Below are 21774 nucleotides of genomic sequence, written 5' to 3'. Positions count from 1 at the left end.
ACTGAAGTGGGTAGTGCTATGTTATACAGTGACTGGTCTTTTCTGATCCGCCCTTGGCCTAAGCAAAAAAATTGGAGGCCAGGGGGCTTGCTCAGGACACTGAAGGGGGGCAGCAGCTGCGGCGCTTTGCTAGGGATCCCAATTCGTCGGTCTCCGCTGTGACGTCGAAGAGACCGACTGAGAGGGAACGTCTCGGTTACGTATGTAACCCTCGTTCCCTGAAGGAGGGAACGGAGACGTCACATCCCGTCGCCTCAGCTGCTGTACCACCGCTGTGCGGCCGGACCCAAGCTCGGCTCCTCAGCGAAATCCTGTCTATGCATTGCACCTGCTGTGTATTTATGCTCACGCTGTGATCAGCGACAGCTGGATGCAATCATGCATGCCAATGTGCATTGGCTCGTTTAGTTTACACACGAAGAGGATTGGTATCTCTAAAGCGATATCCCAATTCGTCGGTCTCCGACGTGATGTCTCCGTTACATACGTAACCGAGACGTTAGGGTATGTTGAAAAACTCCCATCTCATTTTCTCCTTTAACTTCAATATCGTTCTACATTGTTGTTTTACCTTTTTTTGTAAAGGGTGTTTGAACCTCCTTGCGTGTTCACTTTGTAAACACTGGGTTAGTATTTTGCTGCGATGTAGGACGATTTTGAAGTTGAAGAAAATTAGATGGGAGGTTTTCGACATTCACACAGAGCTAGACAAGACGAGCATTTGAGGTTAAAAAGTATATAAATTGTAAATTTTTTTAGAAAATAACCGATCGGTTCGCCAGATAAGACCCTTCTTTCTCAGCTGGGATTGTTTAAAGCCCTTTGAAGCTGCTTTTAAACTGCATTTTGGAAGTTGGAACTCACAGGCACCAATAACATCCACAATATAAAGAAAAATCCTGAAATGTTTGCCTCAAAAAACAATTTATTTATGACTGAAGAAAGAAAGACATGAACATCTTGGATGACAAGGGGGTGAATTATCTGTACATTTTAGTTCTGGAAGTGATCTTCTCATTTAAGGGAGTGATTTCAGTTTCCATAGTAACAGTGCCTTTTCTGATAGGTGGACTTTTCTTCTGGATTATGGGTAGTGTAGTGTTAATTCTGCTATTAAACCAGCTTTTTAAATAAAATATTTTTAATGAAATTGAAATGATAATGAAGTGTGGTTACTACAGAAGCTTACAGCAACGCCTAACAACCTTGATGTTTATACATTATTGCTAAAAAAAATTATCTATGAAGAAAATTAAAAGGACTTTTATTAAAGGAATCTGACTGTTGCAGTTTTTTCACCAGTGCATCTCATATGATATTGCAGAAGACATTGATATTGAATGCAATGCGGAGGGAAAAAAAGAAAAATAAAGTCACAATATGGTGAGTCCTCAGTTCTTAAAAATTCTCCTTAGTACACATCCAAAAGAGTGTGTACAATCTCATTTAAAGTCTTGCAGTCAGCATGAGAGGGGCTTCAGGCAAGAGGGGCTCTAAATGGTATTCCCATAACAGCTTAGTTGATGTATATTTTTAATATCCAGCAATATTACAGGCTCCTGTAATAAAGAGAGAGGGGGGAGCGCTGATGGCAGCTATAACCGCACATCAAACAGAATCTCCCTTTATTCATTTCAGCAGCCATAGAACAGCACCTAACTATTATTAAACAAACCAGGCAAAGCCACAGGGAGCACAGTAGAGAGTTTGATATTCACAAGATGTGTGAGTAAATGTTGTCTTTTCACAAACAACACAGATGTGTTTTACATCCATTCTATGAAATAAGACTTTTCAGTTTCAAAAATAGTGACATTAGATTAAATATCTGCAAGATTCTTTAAAATGGTACACATTGTGATAAAATGACGAGGTTGACAGTGCATTACGATTACATCAATACATGTAAGTATTGACACTTATCCCATGAGGCAAGACGAGACACAAGACTGGGTTCACAAGAACGAGACAAGATTTTTAAACTTTTTAAAAGAAATCCTCTATGATGAAATATTTAGGGAAAAATAGTATTTAATTAAACTGAAAAACACAAAATGCAAAAAAAAAAAATGTAAGTGCATTTTGATATCAACTTGTACTTTATGAGATTAAACTTCTATTTTAATGAATTATATGCAGTAATAAACATGTAAACTAAAGCTGCATGATTCTGGATAAATTTAAAAAAATATATATAAATTGGAGATCACGATTCTGAAGAAAAAATGATTAGAAATAACGTATATAATTATACTATTGGTTCTGACAAAATTTTCATTGCTTAAGTCTTTTAAACATATATATTCAAACAAATTTTTCTCGTCACATCCCTAATATTTAGACTTAAATGTTAAGCTTCTTCCCTACTTCCCCGACAAACATAATAATTTACTATTGTTCAAAAATCCATGATCCTCAGAAATGCAGCTATTTTTTATGCATGTGTTCTACTAAAACCTGTATCAAAAATATGCCTACTGTCTTGTAAGGAAAGCTTCACAACAAGAAAAGTAATCAAGGCAAGCATGCAAATAATATTTCTCTCTCTACTTACAGTACACACAAACAAAAGATGAGTCAGACCGTGGCACATATGTAGCCTTTAATGGTCTTCATTGTCAGTTCAATGAAGCATATAAGTGGAGTTTAGAGATGCACACGGGTTAAAAAGCATGAAAGATGATCATCTGATGGAGATTCAGAGACTCGTTATAGTGGCTGAGCAGTCAATGACCTTGAAGCCAAAAAAGCAAAATATTTATATTTTTATACAGTGTGTAGAACTGTAAAAATTATAAAACTGTAATCGGAGATCATTTGCATTCTTTCAGTGCGCAGACAGCAAGTGAGCCTTAAAATATTCTTGGCAATTTGGCCCAGCATTTACGGCTGGGTGTGAATTAACTATGATAACTCCATTTGTGTTTTCCACTTTGATGGCCATGTTGAATATGATTAGTGTATATGGCGTATCATGCTGTATGAATACAGAGGCTGCAGCAGCAACTCTGGGTGTATATAATCCATTTCAGCCCTCATTTTATCACCAGTACAGGGGCACCCTGGGAAACTAGGCCACCTCGTCACGTTGCCACGCCTGAGTGGGCCATCTACCCCCATTTCTCTCACAAACACACACACTCATTGCCTTCTCTGTGCAGGCCAATGGAGTGTGGTACATTCTCTGGATTGGGAGGGGCAGCGTGAGTGTGTGTGTGTGGTTGGTGGAGTGCAGCAGGCTGCCATGCTGAAGCAATTCCCCCTTTTTCTTGCACAATTGGCCACAGTCTGAGCATGTGCTCTCTCTGATACTGAAGGCGAGGGAGTGCCACCAGACCCACACAAGGAGAAAGATGATGATAGAAATGAAAACAAGAATCAAAATACAAGCAAGATTCAAGCTTAATGACTGTTAATTGAACATCACTAAATCTGATTTAAATTATTTATTTTTTTTAAATACACAATAATCCCCACACAGAAAAAAATGCTATTATTTATATTTCAAGCAATGTGTCATAAGAGCCAACAACATTCAACACAAAATAACAAACTAGAACTGTGCACTATAAATAAGTGAACAGCAGAAGAAAAAAGAACGCAAGGTATATTAAATGTATTTTTCATAGTAATTGTGTGCAGAAAAATTACTAAATTGTGAATCATAGTTCATAAAAATCTTGACATCCCCTCTAGCTCTTTTAGGTGCATTTATGAGAGTTCAATAGAAAAGCAAGACTATCTGAATGATGTTCTTTCGAGTAGGCTATTTTTAATGAATCAACTGATCCAGTTAAAACAAAATTATGATGACTGAATATACATACATATAAACACAAACACACACACACACACACACACACACATGTTTGTTTTTGTGAATTGTGGGGACATTCCATAGACGTAATGGTTTTTATACTGTACAAACGATATTTGCTATCACCCTACACCTTCCCTACACCTAAACCTAGCCCTCACAGGAGACTGTGCATATCTTTACATTCTCAAAAAAACGTATTCTGTATGATTTATAAGCCTTTTGAAAAGTGGGGACATGGGCAATGTCCTCATAAGTCACCCTCTCCTTGTAATACCTATGTCATACCCATGTTATTACACAAATTTGTGTCCTGATATGTCACAAAAACAAACACACACACACACACACACACACATCCGATTGGCTGAGAGGAGTTTGATATTCTAGTGATATCGGAACTCCAACCATTTTACTTTGTATCACTCTGCTTGCGATATTTCTTACAAGGAGTGTCATTGCGGACACCCGAATCTACTATAATTTTATAAATACTGTCTTTGTGTGTGAATAATTGTTGTTTTAATAGTTTTTTTAGGTGAGAATGTACTTGTTTAGACTTTCAGAGATGTGAGCTCCAGGGCATCAGAGGCCAAGAACAGCCTTACCTTGGCCAGATTCTCTGGAATTTGCTGCTGGTTTCTATAGTGGTTAAACATGAGATATAACTTGTTTTGTGTAAATCTAATGAGTAATCTATGGTGTCATTAACCTATTATTTGTTCCAGAGCAAATAGTTTTAGCTGAGGGCAAAATCTCATCACGTTACATATTTTATTGTAACATCATGCTATTTATTGCAACTTTTAAGATGGCTGATGTTATTTATTGCATATTATTATTCAAATATTTTATACGAATAATAGTAGTATTTAATAATAGTATTTAGTATTTCCACCATTAGGTCGCAACAATAGACTATTTTTATGAGTGAGTAAGCAGTAAAAACTTTTATATTGAAAGAGACTGAAACAGGGTTGTAAGCAAGGAAGTTATTTTTACTTTCAGCAACACCTTGTAAGTCGTAGCCAACAAATGCACTGAGCAGCGCTGTCATTGGAAATCATCCTTTACAGATGAAAGGATAGTATGACAAAGATATTGCTTTCCTCAGAAGACATTCATAATAATGTTTTATTGTAAATGTGAGATTAAGCTGAAGAATAAATGCTGTATCAGAAGCAGGAAATCACATAATATATTGAGCTTTTAATACAATAATACAATAAGCTTTCAATGAAGCAACTCAATGTTCCTTTGTTACTGGTTCTAGAGTGACATTTTCGAATGGAGGCTTGGACTCATCTGTTAAACTGTCAGCTTGAGATTTGAATCTGTGGCAGAAGGAAGTAGTTTGCACAGGGTTTTTAAAGACATTACGTTGATGTTTCTTATGTATTTACTCACTCGTGCCATTTAATATGTGTAACATCCCTAAAAAAGTGCTTATGTCCAGGTAACTAATGTTTTATTGTGAATATGAGATTAAGCTGAAAAATGAATGCTGTATTAGATGCAGGTAATAACATAATACAGTACATTGAGATTTTAATCTCTTAATAAACAGTAATACAAGAAGTTTTCAATAATACATTTTCAATAAAGCAACTTTTCTTCCGTTACTGGTTCTAAAGTGACGAATAGAGATTTGGGCTCAGCTTTTAATCTGTCAATTTGAGATTTGAATATGCAGCGTCTTCACGGGGTTTTTAAAGACATTTGCTCACTCGTGTCATCGAATATGTGTAACATCCCTAAAAATGTGCTTAAAGGAGTAGTTCACTTTCAGAACAACAATTTACAGATAATTTACTCACCCCCCTGTCATCCAAGATATTTATGTCTTTTTTTCTTCAGTCGTCAAGAAATTATATTTTTTTTTAGATAAACATATCTGGAAATTTCTCCATATAATGGCCTTAAATGGTGCCCCGATTTTTGAATCTTCAAAATGCCGTTTAAATGCAGCTTCAAATGGCTGTAAACAATCCCAGCCGACGAAGAAGGGTCTTGTCTACCGAAACGTTCGGTCAATTTCTTAGAAAAATATATTTTTACATACCTTTTAAGCACTGAAACTCGTCCAGCACTAGGGCTTGTAGTGCGCGTTCCCGACTTTACGTACTGTATCCACCGTGCTCTGCAACGCAGCGAATGCTTGAAGCAGTCCCATCACCTGACTCGCCGATTGTTTGTAATAGTGGAACAGATGTGGTCCAGTCGTGACAGCATTGAGATTCCTGCTCCGCTGGAAATGGCTGGCATTTTCCACACTTGCACCACCATCTCGTCTCGTTTGAACGCGGTCTGCCCAAGGCTTGTGTCGCCGCCGAGGCTGTCGCAGTTTTCTCTCTCTGACAGAGTTCATCGTCTGTGTATTCCGGCTCAAAAAGGTAGGAAACGGTGAAAAACTCAATCTCATGTGCTCCTCCAGCTTCAAAGTCGTCCGACATCGTTGTACTTTATGTTGTACCTTGTTGCTAAAGAGTATTTGATTGCGTTGCACTTCTCTCTTCTCAAGTTCGCTTTGTAAACACTGGGTCTGTAGTTTCGCATACGTCACGCGTGACCTTTCGACATGAGTACGTAAAGTCGGGAACGCGCACTACAAGCCCTAGTGCTAGACGAGTTTCAGTGCTTAAAAGGTATATAAAAATATATTTTTCTAAGAAAATGACCGAACGTTTCGGTAGACAAGACCCTTCTTCATCGGCTGGGATCGTTTACAGCCATTTGAAACTGCATTTAAACGGCATTTTGAAGATTCAAAAATCGGGGCACCATTTAAGTCCATTATTTGGAGAATTTTTCAGAAATGCTTATCTCAAAAAACATAATTTCTTGACGACTGAAGAAAAAAAAGAAATAAACATCTTGGATGACAAGGGGGTGAGTAAATTATCTGTAAATTGTTGTTCTGAAAGTGAACTGCTCCTTTAAAAATACTAGGTATACTGCCCTTGAAATTCTGGGCAATATAAACAAATTTTTGGCCATTCTATCTATATTTTTTTTAAAAGGGACAGACCACAAAAAAAAAAAAAAAAAAAAAATGACTCTGGTGTTCCCCAAGGCTTTGTCCTGGGTTGCTCACATGATGCAAAACGCAATGTGGTCATTTTAGGGAGTCGTTTTCATGGTAAGGAAAAATACAGCATAAACATTCTGGTCCTACTTTACATTAGGTGGCCTTAACTACTATTTACTTACATTTAAATTAATCATTTGGTACAATGTACTTATTGTGTACATACATGTTTTCACATTGTACTTATATATTTTTAAAAACCTATATGTAATTACATTTGTAATTAATTTCTGTAATTGCCACTGTTGACCCATCCCTTACACCCTAACCCACCCTTAAACCTACCCATACCACCAAACCTGTCCCTAACCTGAACACCAAAAGTGTTTTGCAATGCAATATGACCACATTAAGTACACTGCACTTATTTTTTTGATGTAAGTACATAATATTTAAGGCCACCTAATATAAAGTGTGACCAACATTCTTTCTAATGTCATCACGTAAATTCAAGTTTTTCTGTAGTTAATTTTTGCTGATCTAAATGGCTGGTGATGTTTAGACAAATGGAAAGTGATGTAATCAGATACTGGTGGAACTGCTCTGTTGGTTTGGTCTTCTCCTCATGCCAGAGTGGGCATAAATGCTGTGTAGTGGGTTTAATGGAGGGGATGTAAGTCTTTGCCTGCTCAACAAATAAACAATTCACCAAGGAGCACAATACCGTACACACAGCAGTCAACAGGGCAGAAGACCCTCAGGCCCAGACACACACTCAGTCACACACACACACACACACACACACACACACACACACACACACACACACACACACACACACACACACACACACACACACACACACACACACACACACACACACACACACACACACACACACTCCTTCGATACAGTGGCACAGACCAAACAAAGAGAACATAAAACATTAAGATACAATATACATGTCTATTAATAGCAATCTGATCACATCACAATCACCAAACATTATTTCACGCATATGCACAAACACACACATTCATACAATCAACATGCTCCACTTGACAGGGTCTTACTTTTAACGGTGAGGTACATGCTCTTGCTGATATCGGCTCCCACGTCATTGCTGACCTTGCACAGATAAAATCCAGCATCTTCCTCCAGGACGTGTTTTATGAGCAGAGAGCCCTTCTCCAGGAGCTGGATACGTGAGCCAGAATTCAAAGCGATGGGCTGGAACTGAGGTACGCCAGCACCTGAGACAGAAAATAGAAACAATGTAAGATCTAAATATACTATATATTTAGAATGGTTGTGTATTCATATGTTTTAATATGTAAAATAGTATAATGAATATATGTTTAAGTTACTTTTAACATTTAAGGAATATATATTTTTTAAACACTACACTATAGGCATTTCGTTTTAGCATAACAACACAAAAACTATTGCTTTAAGAGGCAACATGGCTGCTATATGTATAAGTTTTATTGTAATCCTGAACATTTGATAATCCAATATCATTACACCCTTGTTTCAGGATCAATATAATTTCTGCTGTTGTGTTTACATATGATAATTTCTTTATTGGATTTAAAGATCTCTGATGAATTGTTTTGTATCTGTTGTGTCATCTCTGGATTAGGATTAGATGCTACTGTGGGATTCAATAATATGAAATAAACCATAATACCACATGAGCAACTTAATCTGACAAAGCCACAGCCTGTCTGGGCAACAAAATAAAATCATATTGACAGTGAAGACTGTCAAAAAAGGTTTTCAGGATATTCACCTTATTTTGCAATGTGGAAATAAGATATTTTCTGTGAATGTGCAAGACTTCTGACGGTGCTACTATAGGTAAATAACTAGAAGAGTAACACAGTTCAGTACATGATAAAACTATTTTGACTACAAAATAGTATGTTCATAATTATGTCAATGCATTAAAATAATATAACAAGAAATATCAGTTTGCAGTATCAGCTTGAAATGTGCAGAAGCCTTGCACATCTAGAAATGGCCTGATCCACTCTTATGAACATTTCTGGAATACTGTACCTGTTATGAAGTGTTGGGGAACATACAGAACATACAGAAAATTTTAATGGAAATTTACTTTCTGAATGCACTAATTTGATTTCAGAGAACATGCCATCCTCAAGCACTCCTTTACCCACAATGCCTCTCTAACCTCATAGACTTCATCTGACCCTCTTTTCTTTCATCCAAGCCCTGTTGAACTTCACCCTCCCAATGTGCAGCCTGTTTTTTTTTTTTTTTTTTTTGTGTATATGGAGCTTTCATCTACAATGTGTATTGAGGACTTCAAACGCTCTGTCCCCTTCAGGAGGAATCAAGGTCGAGCAAGTCACCTGCTCCTGTTCTAATCCAGTAATCCAGCTTCTTTGACCATGGCCTCAATGCAAACTAACACCTGTGCCCAGCCCACCTGTCCAGATAACCCCTAAACCTGACTGAAGTTATGTGTCTGTGTCAGGTCCCTTCATAATATGGTCCTACATTAGGTTAACTGGGAAAGACAAAAAAATCTAAATCCACAAAGGCTTCATTTTTATGCAAAATTCTTTCCTTTTTTCTGGATTTGGAGAAAAATGTAACCTGGAAATGCTTTGGTGAGTTTCTTCACAGAAATTCTTAACTGCAAGAATATTTCATATTGACATATTTGCAAATACTAGCATACCTTTTGAATGGTTCCATACTATAGTTGGGATTGGGTTTCCCTTTGCCGAACAATTCAGGATCACTGATTTCCCATATATGCCGTCTTGGTCTCTTGGCTGTACCTCAAAATGTGGTGGAACTGAGAACAAAAAGAATGTTAATTTTAAAAACATGAATAATATAAAAGGCACCATTGAAAATTTATATTCAAATCTAGGTTTAGAGACAGTTTAAATAACAATAACTGAAACACATAATACATAATAGAAAAATGTTCTAGAGTCAAAACATTATTGGTAAAAATAAAAAGTATAACATCACTGCACAAAAAATGCTTTTCTGACTTAGATTTTCTGTCTTGTTTACAGCCAAAATATAAAAAAAATTCCCAGATCAAGAAGGATTTTCTAGACAAGTAATAATTATTTTCTTGTTTACAGAAAAAAACAAGTCAAAATTAAAGGAGAACTCCGGTGTGATTTTGACCTAAAGTGTAGTGAATCATGATACCGAGTGTGAACGTACCTTGCATATCTCATCTCGGTTTGTGTCCAGCAGTCCGAAATCTGGGGTCAGTTAGCCGATGCTCACAACAGGTTGTCAATGAGAGTCAATAGGGCATCGAAGTAGCAATGTAAATAAATCACTGTTTTACGCCATTTACGAGGCACAAAGTAGCTCCACACTTCATTGGTAGACTTCCAAGGGCCCTGACATTTAAAACGAGACATTGAGAACTCAGAAAAAGCACCGGTAGTTTATTTACAAGAAGATTTATACAGACAGTACCTGGAAGAGAAAATCCGGTCGCCGCCATCTTGAACTTAGTCACGATAAGTCGAGTGTCGAGCACCAAGGAATTTATCAGGTTATCAACTTATCAGGTTGTAGTTTCCTTCGTGCTCGACACTCGACTTATCGTGACTAAATTCAAGATGGCGGCGACCGGTCTGTTCCTGGTGGAAAATGTCTGTATAAATCTACTTGTAAATAAACTACCGGTGCTTTTTCTGAGTTCTCAATGTCTCGTTTTAAATGTCAGGGCCCTTGGAAGTCTACCAATGAAGTGTGGAGCTACTTTGTGCCTCGTAAATGGCGTAAAACAGTGATTTATTTACATGGCTTCTCCGATGCCCGATTCACTCTCATTGACAACCTGTTGTGAGCATCGGCTAACTGACCCCAGATTTCGGACTGCTGGACACAAACCGAGATGAGATATGCAAGGTACGTTCACACTCGGTATCATGATTCAATACACTTTAGGTCAATATCACACCGGAGTTCTCCTTTAAGTGTGTTTTTGCTTGCAAAATAATCTGCCAATGGGGTAAGAAAAATAATCTTGTTTTCTGTTTGAAATAAGTTTTTTTTTTTTTTGCTTACCCCATTGGCAGATTATTTTGCTTGTTCTAAGCAAAAACTCACTTAATTTTGACTTTTGATTTGTCTAGAAAATCCTGCTTAAAATCCTTCTTGATTTTTTAGATACTTTGACTGGAATCTAAGTAAGAAAAGCATTTTTTTCAGTGATTATAATATGAATAGCTGATCTCAAACCTTTAACGATAAGCTGTATACTATGCTCGACGGCTGCAGCCTCATTACGGGCAATACAGGTGTAACTGCCGTTATGAATTTCCGACAGGTTTGAAATGCGTAATGAGCTGGTGAAGTCTATGTTGTCGATGGTGACACCCAGGCTGGCATTGATTGGTCGTCCATCTTTGTGCCAGGTTATAGACATGGGCAGGTCGCCGGATATGACCACGCAGGGGATGAAGACACGCTGACCGATGGAAGCGCTCTGAGAGTCGGAGTGTTGGATCAGAGGGGGCACTGAGAGAGACAGAGCAGTAACAGAGAGGCTTTTAGAAATGCACCACTAGATAATATTTTAGCATATTATTGCACAGCAAAACTTTGATTTAGTGTATGGCTTCAACAGTACAGTTACAAACCCAGTTTCCCCTATATCAAACACAGAGCAAGCTTGATATAACCATTGACTAAATGTTATTTACATGTGCTTTGCAATTTAATGAAGAAATACCACATACAAAATGACACACGGTTGGTGTGTTCTAAGCGGTCGTGACAAATGGTTCAGAACACACTCAATATGGGCTGGTGGACAGAACATATGTGATCACACATGTACAATTATCTGTGATTTGCAATAATAAGGCACCAGTCGGCCTTCATAACAAGTCATTACAGCTCAGAATCTAGAGATTTCACAGAGGAGGAGGCATAATGTGAACTAATGAGGGAGAAACAGAGCAAAGAAAGACAAAATAAAGAAGACTATAAAAGGGTTCTTTCGTCTCCCAGTAAATTCGGCATAATGCGTTCCCCGGGGACTTTGCAAGCATGGTGCTAGTCAGCCTGTCGCATTTGAGAATCAATGAGTTAAAATAACATTGAAATAAAGCAGCACTTCAGTGCTTATTTAATTCACAACAAAATGGGGATAATGGACTCCAGGGAATCCCTTCGCATGCTTCAGAATTTTAAGCATGAATGGAGCAAATTAGCTAACTCAATCACATCAGGATTTTTTCTCCCTATCTTTATGACTTTGAACTCACAAAAACAGATGCTTGCTTGGTTATTACATAACAATGGTATCAAATATTTGCAGTATAGCTAGTGTCTATTTTAATTTTAACAGTATAAATGTAAAAAAAAAAAACTAGTGCTCTAACTGTGCTTTTAGGTAAAGCTTGTCATGTTGGAATTTACGTAACTATGAGATCCTGTAAAAAACATCAGCATCTTTTACCATATTCAGAAAGGAAATGACATGTACTACAACACCTAAAAAATTATAAAAAAAAAAAATAATAATAATTATACTGTATATAAATTGTGGGCATCAGGGAGGTGCTATTAATATGCGGGCATTGGAATCGCTTTTGAATGTGCGGTCATGTTTTACTTTCACTTTTGAGGTTTCTGGATCACACGTACTCTGTGTAATTATATTATGGAGCGGCAGCAGTGATGAGAGAATGCACTTAAGACACAGTTTAGAGAGGAGAAATCAATCTACACATAAAATATTGGTCACTTTCTAAACAATAACTGTATAGTGCATCTACTAATAATTTTAAACAATTTTTACTGATGCAAATATGTTAGAAAAGCTGCATCATGATACAAATGCCAACTTGTATCTGATGCACACATTTTTAATCTTTCCATTAGGGATGCACCGATACGTATCGGCCGATCACTTGCGCGTTTTGTCAGTAAAGCCGGTTCTGTAATCAGCGGTAAATGCCATCAGGTGCGTAGCCTAGAATCTAGACGCGCCCCTAGCGGCAGCAAATTACATTTGCTTCCAAGGTCAGTCTAGTTACTCTCAATTCACTTAAATTTCCGAAAAATCCAAGATGTACCGGGCCAATCACGAGTCGGTGGGCGGGCTTAACATGATGACGACTGACCTGCGACCATAAGTTCCGTCAGACATGAATTCCTGGTTCCGTGAATTAAGCGTGGAAAACTGAACAGTATTTATATATTTTTTTACTTTTGATACACAGCCACGTCCATGTGTCCTGAGCAGGAGCTCGTTACATCTGAACGCACTGTGGTGTAGAATACGCAAACACCGGAAGCGATCTGTGGCGTGTATACGACATTCATTGTATACACAGCACGAGAGATTGTGGATATAGCGGCTATTCAAAATGGTAATTACTTGCGCTTGTCCTGATTGTTCAAACCCATTTAAAGCTGAAAAAGATTACGTTTGCTTGCGCAAACTCATCCTGGACTTTTTTTTACATATTTCCCCTTTCGGTGTTTGCGTATACTACATCAAAGCGCGTCCACATGTGACGAGTCGAATCATAGATATGCTAAACTCGTGCTCATGACAGATGGACGTGGGTGTGTATCAAAGGTAAAAAGAAAATTATATAAATACTGTTCATTTTCTTGCAAAAACCGATCGTTTCGTGTATTAGGACATCAATGTATCGTCACGAGCCGCAGGGTGTAATTTGGATTTGTCTGTGCATGTTTTTGTTTACTTTTAAAGGTTTAGTGCCCATCTATGTCTATTATTTAGCTGACAGACTGCACAGTGCACTGATTTTTGTTAAAAATCTTCGTCGCTCTGACTACGTCACCTGACCGACTACGTCTCTGATTGGTTGTAGCGCTATCCTATTGCGTGGAGAGGAGTTTGAAAGACAACCGTTTATCCCACCCCTCCGGTTGAGCCCTGTCTATGGAGAGTGCCCAGACCCTACATTTATGTGGGTCTGGCTTGCCAGGCTATCAGGTGCGTGATTTCACGTTGAGACGTATATACTACACACAGCCGTTGTTCACTGACGAGCTACGCACATTCACACTGATAATGAACATTGATTTGCGCAGCTCGTCGGTAAACAACGGCTGTGTGTAGTGTATACGGCTCAACGTGAAATCACGCACCTGATGGCATTTACTGCTGATTACAGAACCGGCTTTACTGACAAAACGCGCAAGCATTATCGGCCGATTCGTATCGGTGCATCCCTACTTTCCATTTATGTATGGTTTGTTAGGATAGGATAATTTTTGGTCAAGATACAACTATTTGAAAATCTGGAATCTAAGGGTGCAAAAAATCTAAGTATTTATCAAATCACCTTTAAAGTTGCTCAAATGAAGTTCTTAGCAATGCATATTACTAACCAAAAATTAATGTTTTGATGTATTTACGGTAGGAAATCTACAAAATATCTTACTGGAACACGATATTCACTTAATATCCTAATGATTTTTGGCATCAAAGAAAAATCATTAATTTTGACCTATACAATGTATTTTTGGTTATTGCTACAAACATATCCTTGCTACTTGAGGTTTTGTGTTCCTGGGTCACACACACACACACACACACACACACACACACACACACACACACACACACACACACACACACACACGTTGGGTTTACATGTTTTATGGGGACATTCCATAGGCGTAATGGTTTTCATACTGTACAAACCGTATTTTCTATCGCCCTACACCTACCCTACACCTAAACCTAGCCCTCACAGGAGATTGTGCATACTTTTACTTCCTCAAAAAAACTAATTGTGCATGATTTATAAGCCTGTTTCCTCATGGGGACCTAAGAAATGTCCCCACAAGGTCAAAATCTACTGGTATTACTATCCTTGTGGGGACATTTGGTCCCCACAACATGATGAATACCAGGTACCAGGTACACACACACACACACACACACACACACACATATATATATATATATATATATATATATATATATTTGCAACATGCATCCACTCCAAAATTACGTAAATCAGAATTTAATAAAAGCTGTGACTTTTGTGATGAGTGATTTCATTTTAAAATTTTAAAACAGCAGCATATAAAAGACAAATTAATGTTTCCAAGGAAAAAAATAATAATTTGATTTTTAACATTCATTCTTAATTTTGATTAATTTATAGCAATTTTAGTTAATTATATTTATGTTTTAATATGTTTAATATGTTAATATATGTTTTATGTTAATTATATTTATGCAAAACAGTTGTGCTGCTGGATGCTGTAAACTGGTATATGTATTCAAATTATTTTTACATTTATAAACGTACTAATAATCACACTCATTTGTAGCGCATTTGTTTTACCATTCACTGCACTTTATTATGCGTGCCACACATCAGACGTGAAGTGTTGTGCTGCGGCTAATGAACTAAAGTCTCGTGAAGACACAAGTCTAAACTGAATTATAAAACCAGTATATATATAGAATATATTGAAATAAATTAGGTTAAATATTTCAAGAGGGTTACCAACGTGTATGTTTAGGGTTAAGAGTTGGCTAGGACAATAATTAAGTGTATACAATTAAACAACTACATACTTTTACTACATACTTTTACTTTTACTACAACTACATCTATTTTAGAGTAGTCAAAGTGCTTGTCCAAAGTGTCAATATATTGGGCTAGCACCATTGTTATCTGGCACTGCCTTAATCATCCTGGGCATGGAATTGACCAGAGCTGCACAGGTTGTTGCTGGGATCCTCTTCCACTCCTCCTGTAGGTGCTGGACGTTAGACACATGGTGCTTCTCCACATTACATTTGAGGATGCACCACAGGTGGGGTTCAGGTCTGGAGACATACTTGCCCACCGCAACACCTTCATCTTCAGCTTCCTCAGCAAAGCAGTTGTCATCTTGGTGGTGTGCTTGGGATCGTTATCATATTGGAAAACTGCCGTTCGGGCTAGTTTCTGGAGGGAAGGGAATCATGTTCTGCTTCAGAATGTACAGTACATAATGGAATCCATGTTTGCCCTCAATCTACTGGTACGCCTCACCAGGGCATCACCACACATGCTGGACACCATCTGACAAGTTTATCTTATAGTCTCATCAGACCACATGACATGGTTCCAGTAATTCATGCTCTTGGACAGGTTGTCTTCAGCAAACTGTTTGCAGGCTTTCTTGTGAGCCAGCTTCAGATGAGGCTTCCTTCTGGGATGACGCCTATGCAAACTGACTTGTTGAAGTGTGTGGCGTATGGTCTGAGCACTGACAAGCTTACCTTCTACTTCTGCAACCTTTAAAGCAATGCTGGCAGCACTCACACATCTGTTTTTGGAGCCAGGTTCTGCACCTGATGCACAGAACGAGTGCTCAACTTTGTTGATCAACCCTTGCAAGGCCTATTCTGAATAAAACCCATCTAGGAAAACCTCTGTATGACCCTGACCACTGTAGTGTAACTCGGTTTCAGGGTGTTACTGAACCTCTAATAGCCTTGGCCATTTTTGTGGAGAGCAACAAGCTATTGCCAGCTATTTTGACAATAATGGCTGTATATTGAGTTATTCTCAGAGGACAGTAAATCTATACTGCTATACAAGCTGCATATTGACTACTCTAAAATTTATTTAAGTTTCATTCCTATAGTATTGTCCCTTGAGAAGATATACTAAAATGGTTGCTGAAATGTGAGGTGTGTACTCACTTTTGTGAGATACTGTAATTAAATTGCACTGTAATTAAGTGCTATAAATAGTATGAGCTGCTAATACATACATACAAAAAATAAATAAATAAAACAAAATAGAAGAGTGGTCATGGAAACTTCAGTCTCTGGTTGTGCAGGACTACCCTTCTCTGCCTACTGGCCTAAAGGTTGAAATGGAGTCATTTTAAAAGGAATCTGTGTGATTTGGAATTTAGTTTGAGGGTTTTCCCTCAGAGATTTCGTATGGGGCCACACAAATTTCCTGAGTTGACCAACAGAAAGCTGTTTAGTTTGAAAGTGACATCTGTGACAGCAGTTTTAAAAATTGCTACACTACTAGCAATGGGCCTTCACCGAAATGACTGTGACAGCACCAGGGCTTAAAAATGGAAAAAAAATCCATTCGGTTCACTCCGAGCATAATTGATATTATAACGTTTCTGTTCTTGCGTTTCTCATTAAACAATACGTTCCGAAAACGGTTTTCTAGAAAAAATACTGGTTAATAAACATTATTTTATTACACGGCGCGATAGATAGATAGATAGATAGATAGATAGATAGATAGATAGATAGATAGATAGATAGATAGATAGATAGATAGATAGATAGATAGATAGATAGATAGATAGATAGATAGATAGATAGTGTGTGCCTTTTAATAACATGTTTGGCTTTATGTTTACAAATGATTAAACCAAATTCCGTGTTCGTGTCATTTGAACTTCTTGTCTTTAAAACTCGAAAGTAAAGGAGTTCACCTGGAAACTCGTTACAAATGCGCTAAGAATTTTTAAAAAACAATTTTCTTGTTTGATAATACTATAGCGAAATAAGCCCCTTCAAGACCATCCGCTTAACATCCTGACCACACGGCTTAATCTGCGATAAAAACCTGTTGACTTATTCCTTACCTAATATGCATAATAGGCTATTTTCACTCAAACAAAATAGAACTCCAGATAGTTATGATTTTACATTTAATGCATAAAAGTAAAAGAAAATGTAATGCATTGTAACATTATAAAACAACAACAGATTTTTTTTTTTTTACATTTAACACAACAGATCAACAACTTAAATTATAATATACCAAATAGGCTACTGGAAAAACTGGATGGGCTTCAGCAAAATATTTTAGAAAAATCTATCTATAGAAAAAAATCTATAGACTACTTAAACTACAAGTTTTAATTAGGCTACAATAACTTAAACCTAAACATGCCTTTGCACATGAAACAGCCAGGTGCTAACCTTAAGCTCATCGCATCAGAAAGGGCTCTGCTTATGACGTCTGCTTGGCGGGCATTTCAAGTTCTATGCGTCACCGTCGCATTTGCGCACACAATTTGAATTCATGTTTTTGGTCTGCCAAACTGATATAATAAAGAGAACGATAACAATACCGTTATTAACCGGTTAATTTGGAGTTTCTGTTTCCGTTTCTGTTCAGAACGATTAAAATTGATTTTGTTTTCGTTTTTGTTTTTGTTCCTGTTCAATGTCATTTGTTTTCGTTTTTCGTTTTCGTTCCTTAAACCGGTTCAGAGCCCTGGACAGCACCTTAAGTCAAAAAAGCCCACAACCAGCAAGTTTCTTTGATATTCTGGTCATCTTTTATAAGGTCTGACCTTCCTGCAAAAAGCCACATAAATGAGGTATCTTTCATGTAGCACAGCTATTGTGAAAGAAGTGTGTAAATTGCGAATCATAAGTACGAGCAAAAGTACTAGTAATCCTAATATCTCTGAATATGATTTGATAATAAAATCTAGCATTCCTGTATTAGCTGACTTCCATCTGCACAGCAGTACCTTTCACTGTCACATGGACGCTCCGGTGAATTTGTTTCTCTGGATCCACCAATACGTAGCATGTGTACTCTCCCTCATCTGAGTTTTGTACATTGGACAGCTTCAGTGTGCCGTTGTTCTCAAAGGCACGTTGGCGATGGTTGAACGGAAGCAGATTGGAATCCTTATACCACTTAATAGAGTAGTACGGGTAACCAATGATGCGACAGTGAATGTACGTGTCCCTCCCAGCGATGGCAGTGACATTTTTCATTGGTCGAATACTGGCGGGACCTGTTGTGAAAAAGAACGATCAGTATACAGAGCTAAGTATATAGCTGAAAAGCTTATGTAGTACGTGTCAATATTTAAGTTTTTAAACTATTAGATATACTCTGAACAAGCAAGTAACTAATTAAATCATTAATAATAACTAATCCTAACTTTAAAGCTTTAACTTAAAGGGATTCTCAACCCAAAAATGCCAATTTGCTCATCATTTACTCACCCTCATGCCGTCCAATGCATATATGACTTTCAAATGAACACAAATGGAGAAGTTTAGAAAAATAATGCTTCTCCGTAAGTCCATATTAAAAAAAAAACTAACATAATGGTTATCCATATGACCCAATCTAATGAATCAATGTTATCTAAAGTGAAATGATAGGTGTGTGTGGGCGAAAGAAATACTAATATTTTAAACCAAGTTTATATGTGACCCTGGACCACAAAACCAGTCATAAGGTTAAATTTGACAAAACTGAGATTTATACATCATATGAAAGCTCAATAAATAAGCTTTCTATTGATGTATGGTTTGTTAGGATAGGACAATATTTGGCCGAGATACATCTATTTGAAATCAGAAATCTGAGGATGCAAAAAAATCAAAAAGACTGAGAAAATCACCTTTAAAGTTTTCCAAATTAGGTTCTTAACAATGCATATTACAAACCAAAAATTACATTTTGATATGTTTACAGTAGGAATTTTACAAAAAATCTTCATGGAACATGAACTTTACTTAATTTCTTAATGATTTTTGGCATAAAAGAAAAATCAATAATTTTGACCCATGCAATGTATTTTTGGCTATTGCTACAAATATACCCCAGCAACTGAAGACTGGTTTTGTGGTCCAGGGTCACATATTTGTAACTCTTGCGAGAAATGATGGTCCTTTGTGGTTCTGCATTACTTCTTGCACAAGCCTAACATTATGCTTCAATTATTTCACTTATTATTAATATTGCATCTCTGTGTTCATCTGGAGGAAGTCATATGCATCTGGGCTGACATGAGGGTGAGACAATGATTATAGAATTTACATTTTTGGGTGGAGTATCCCTTTAAGGGTAGACAGAGTTCAACTTTATGTAATTGAGTACAAGGTAACAACAACCAGTGGGAGAAAAGGCAGCAGAACTTTACAAAAACCTACTTCCAACAAACAACTAAATGGTGCGTTAACAGCAAGGAAGTCTACCATACCTACATTAGCATTCTTATTCATCAAATTCCCATTCTTTTCCAAATTAGACAGAGACTATTTGCATTAAGTGCTATTAGCATTTGATACTATTTAAAATAAGTGCAAATAACAATGAATCAGTTGGTTGTGTTGCTCACATCAAAAGCTAAATATTTTATCATTATGTAAACCCTAACCTAACAATGGTGATTTAGTATAAATAGTCTTTGTGAACAAGACAGGCTGTTTGTGTTTTAGACACTGTAAAAATGAACTTAAACTTCAGAGTACAGTACACTGCTACTTTTAAATGAAAGAGGAAAGATGCTTTTTGATATACAATAGTTACAGCATCTATAAGCAGGGGCTAAATGGCTGATACTAACCAGCTAAAACTTGACCCCCTTAGTTTGCAGTGATAGCAATTAAATTACTCAATGCCACCATACTGCTGGCCAATAGAGAGCAGCAGTCAGGTTCCAGAATTTACAAACTCCATTATTTTTCTCCATAGGGAAATAGATTTTTAACGATAACTTATATATGTTTTGGATAAAGACAACTGTTTGCATTACTATAATTTTAATAATAATAATAATAATAATAATAATAATAATAATAATAATAAAACAATCACGTTTGACAGCTGAACTAATGGTGAAAAATTGGCTATGATGCTGTACAGAAAATGTCACCAATCAGAGAGTCCTGGTGAGCTAATTGTGGCAAAAGAGTTTACAGGGAATGCTTACTCCTATGAAGTACCACAAATGTCAGGATCAATTTGGGCTCATCATGCTCATAATACATATTTGTGTACACTTTCAATCCACATTATTCAACTCCCTGGACCTGCAAAATATTTTGTTGCCAAGAGCAACATTTTATGACAACTCAACAAAGACATCAGTGAACTATTACAGACAGTTTAATAATACATCTTTGAGTTACAGATGCAATTATAAAAATAAAAAAAACTTGTCTTAATAAAGCTTACATTTGTAAGTTATAACAATATATTGGGGGTTAAAGGGGTCCTATTTGCTGCTTTGGAAAGGGGTCTAAGCTGTTCGCCAATTGCAACGCAGTGAGACTGCTAACCAATCACAACACATTTTGTTTTTCGGAAGGCAGACCTTCATCAAACCCGGAATTAATCGAGCCATTTGTGCCAGCCTGGGAAGAAAGCTATTGTAATTATGTAAATTATGTAAAAAATAATACATATTTCGAACCACCAAGCATAAGAACATGTACTAGTGCACCCCCAAAACAAAATAAAGACTTTGAAAAAGAGCATAATAGGACCCCTTTAAATAATTCTGATTGCAAATGTATATATACTGAATAAGCTTATTTTACAATACATTTAAATATATTGTTTTTTCCCCCTAAATATAATCAAATTTAAAAATAAAATAGTTTTATATTTTTCAGTTTTTTTCCCTGAAAAGTGAGCATCCACTATTGCACTCTATACCAGGGGTGTATAAACCTGTTCCTGGAGGGCCATTGTCCTGCAGAATTTAGATTCAGCTGCAATTAACACACCTGAACCAACAAATGAAGAATCTTCAGACTCACTAGAAATTACAAGGCAAGTGTGTTGGAGTTGTTTGGAGCTAAACTGGACATCAGCCCCTCCAGGAGCAGGATTGGACACCCCTGTGCTATACTATGCATTACTACTCAACTACAGTCACAAGAGCTCTACTGCCTTCACTCCCATTGGCTGTCTCCACACTGAGTCATTTCTCATTTGCATGAAATTAAACTCTGCTCTTTGTTGCACCATCAGTGGTCACTGCTTATACTTCTTCAAAGTGCCACATTTCATTGAGAACATGCCTTTTAGGGAGGCTGCACTGCATTGACAATCTAAAACAATAAAATTGTCTTACTAGGTAAAATTCTCATATAGAAAAGACAATCGCTGAATAAATATGAAATTGT

General features: G+C 37.1%; 1 protein-coding gene across 1 annotated transcript in view; it reads right to left on the bottom strand.

Annotated features, from left to right (window-relative positions):
• dscamb (Down syndrome cell adhesion molecule b) overlaps positions 1–21774 on the bottom strand; it is a 182337-nt gene that overhangs the window by 37516 nt on the left and 123047 nt on the right. Inside the window, exons 8-11 of the mRNA XM_073817585.1 lie at positions 18369–18641; positions 11094–11372; positions 9553–9672; positions 7919–8098 (exon numbers count right to left, since the gene is read on the bottom strand). Coding sequence (XP_073673686.1) covers positions 7919–8098; positions 9553–9672; positions 11094–11372; positions 18369–18641 — 852 coding nt within the window. The remainder of the gene's footprint in view (positions 1–7918; positions 8099–9552; positions 9673–11093; positions 11373–18368; positions 18642–21774) is intronic.

This window comes from Garra rufa, chromosome 14 (genome assembly GCF_049309525.1).
Source record: "Garra rufa chromosome 14, GarRuf1.0, whole genome shotgun sequence".
Classification (NCBI taxonomy): domain Eukaryota; kingdom Metazoa; phylum Chordata; class Actinopteri; order Cypriniformes; family Cyprinidae; genus Garra; species Garra rufa.
The sequence above is the reverse complement of the archived record's forward strand: the minus strand, read 5'-3'. Positions and strand labels throughout refer to the sequence as shown.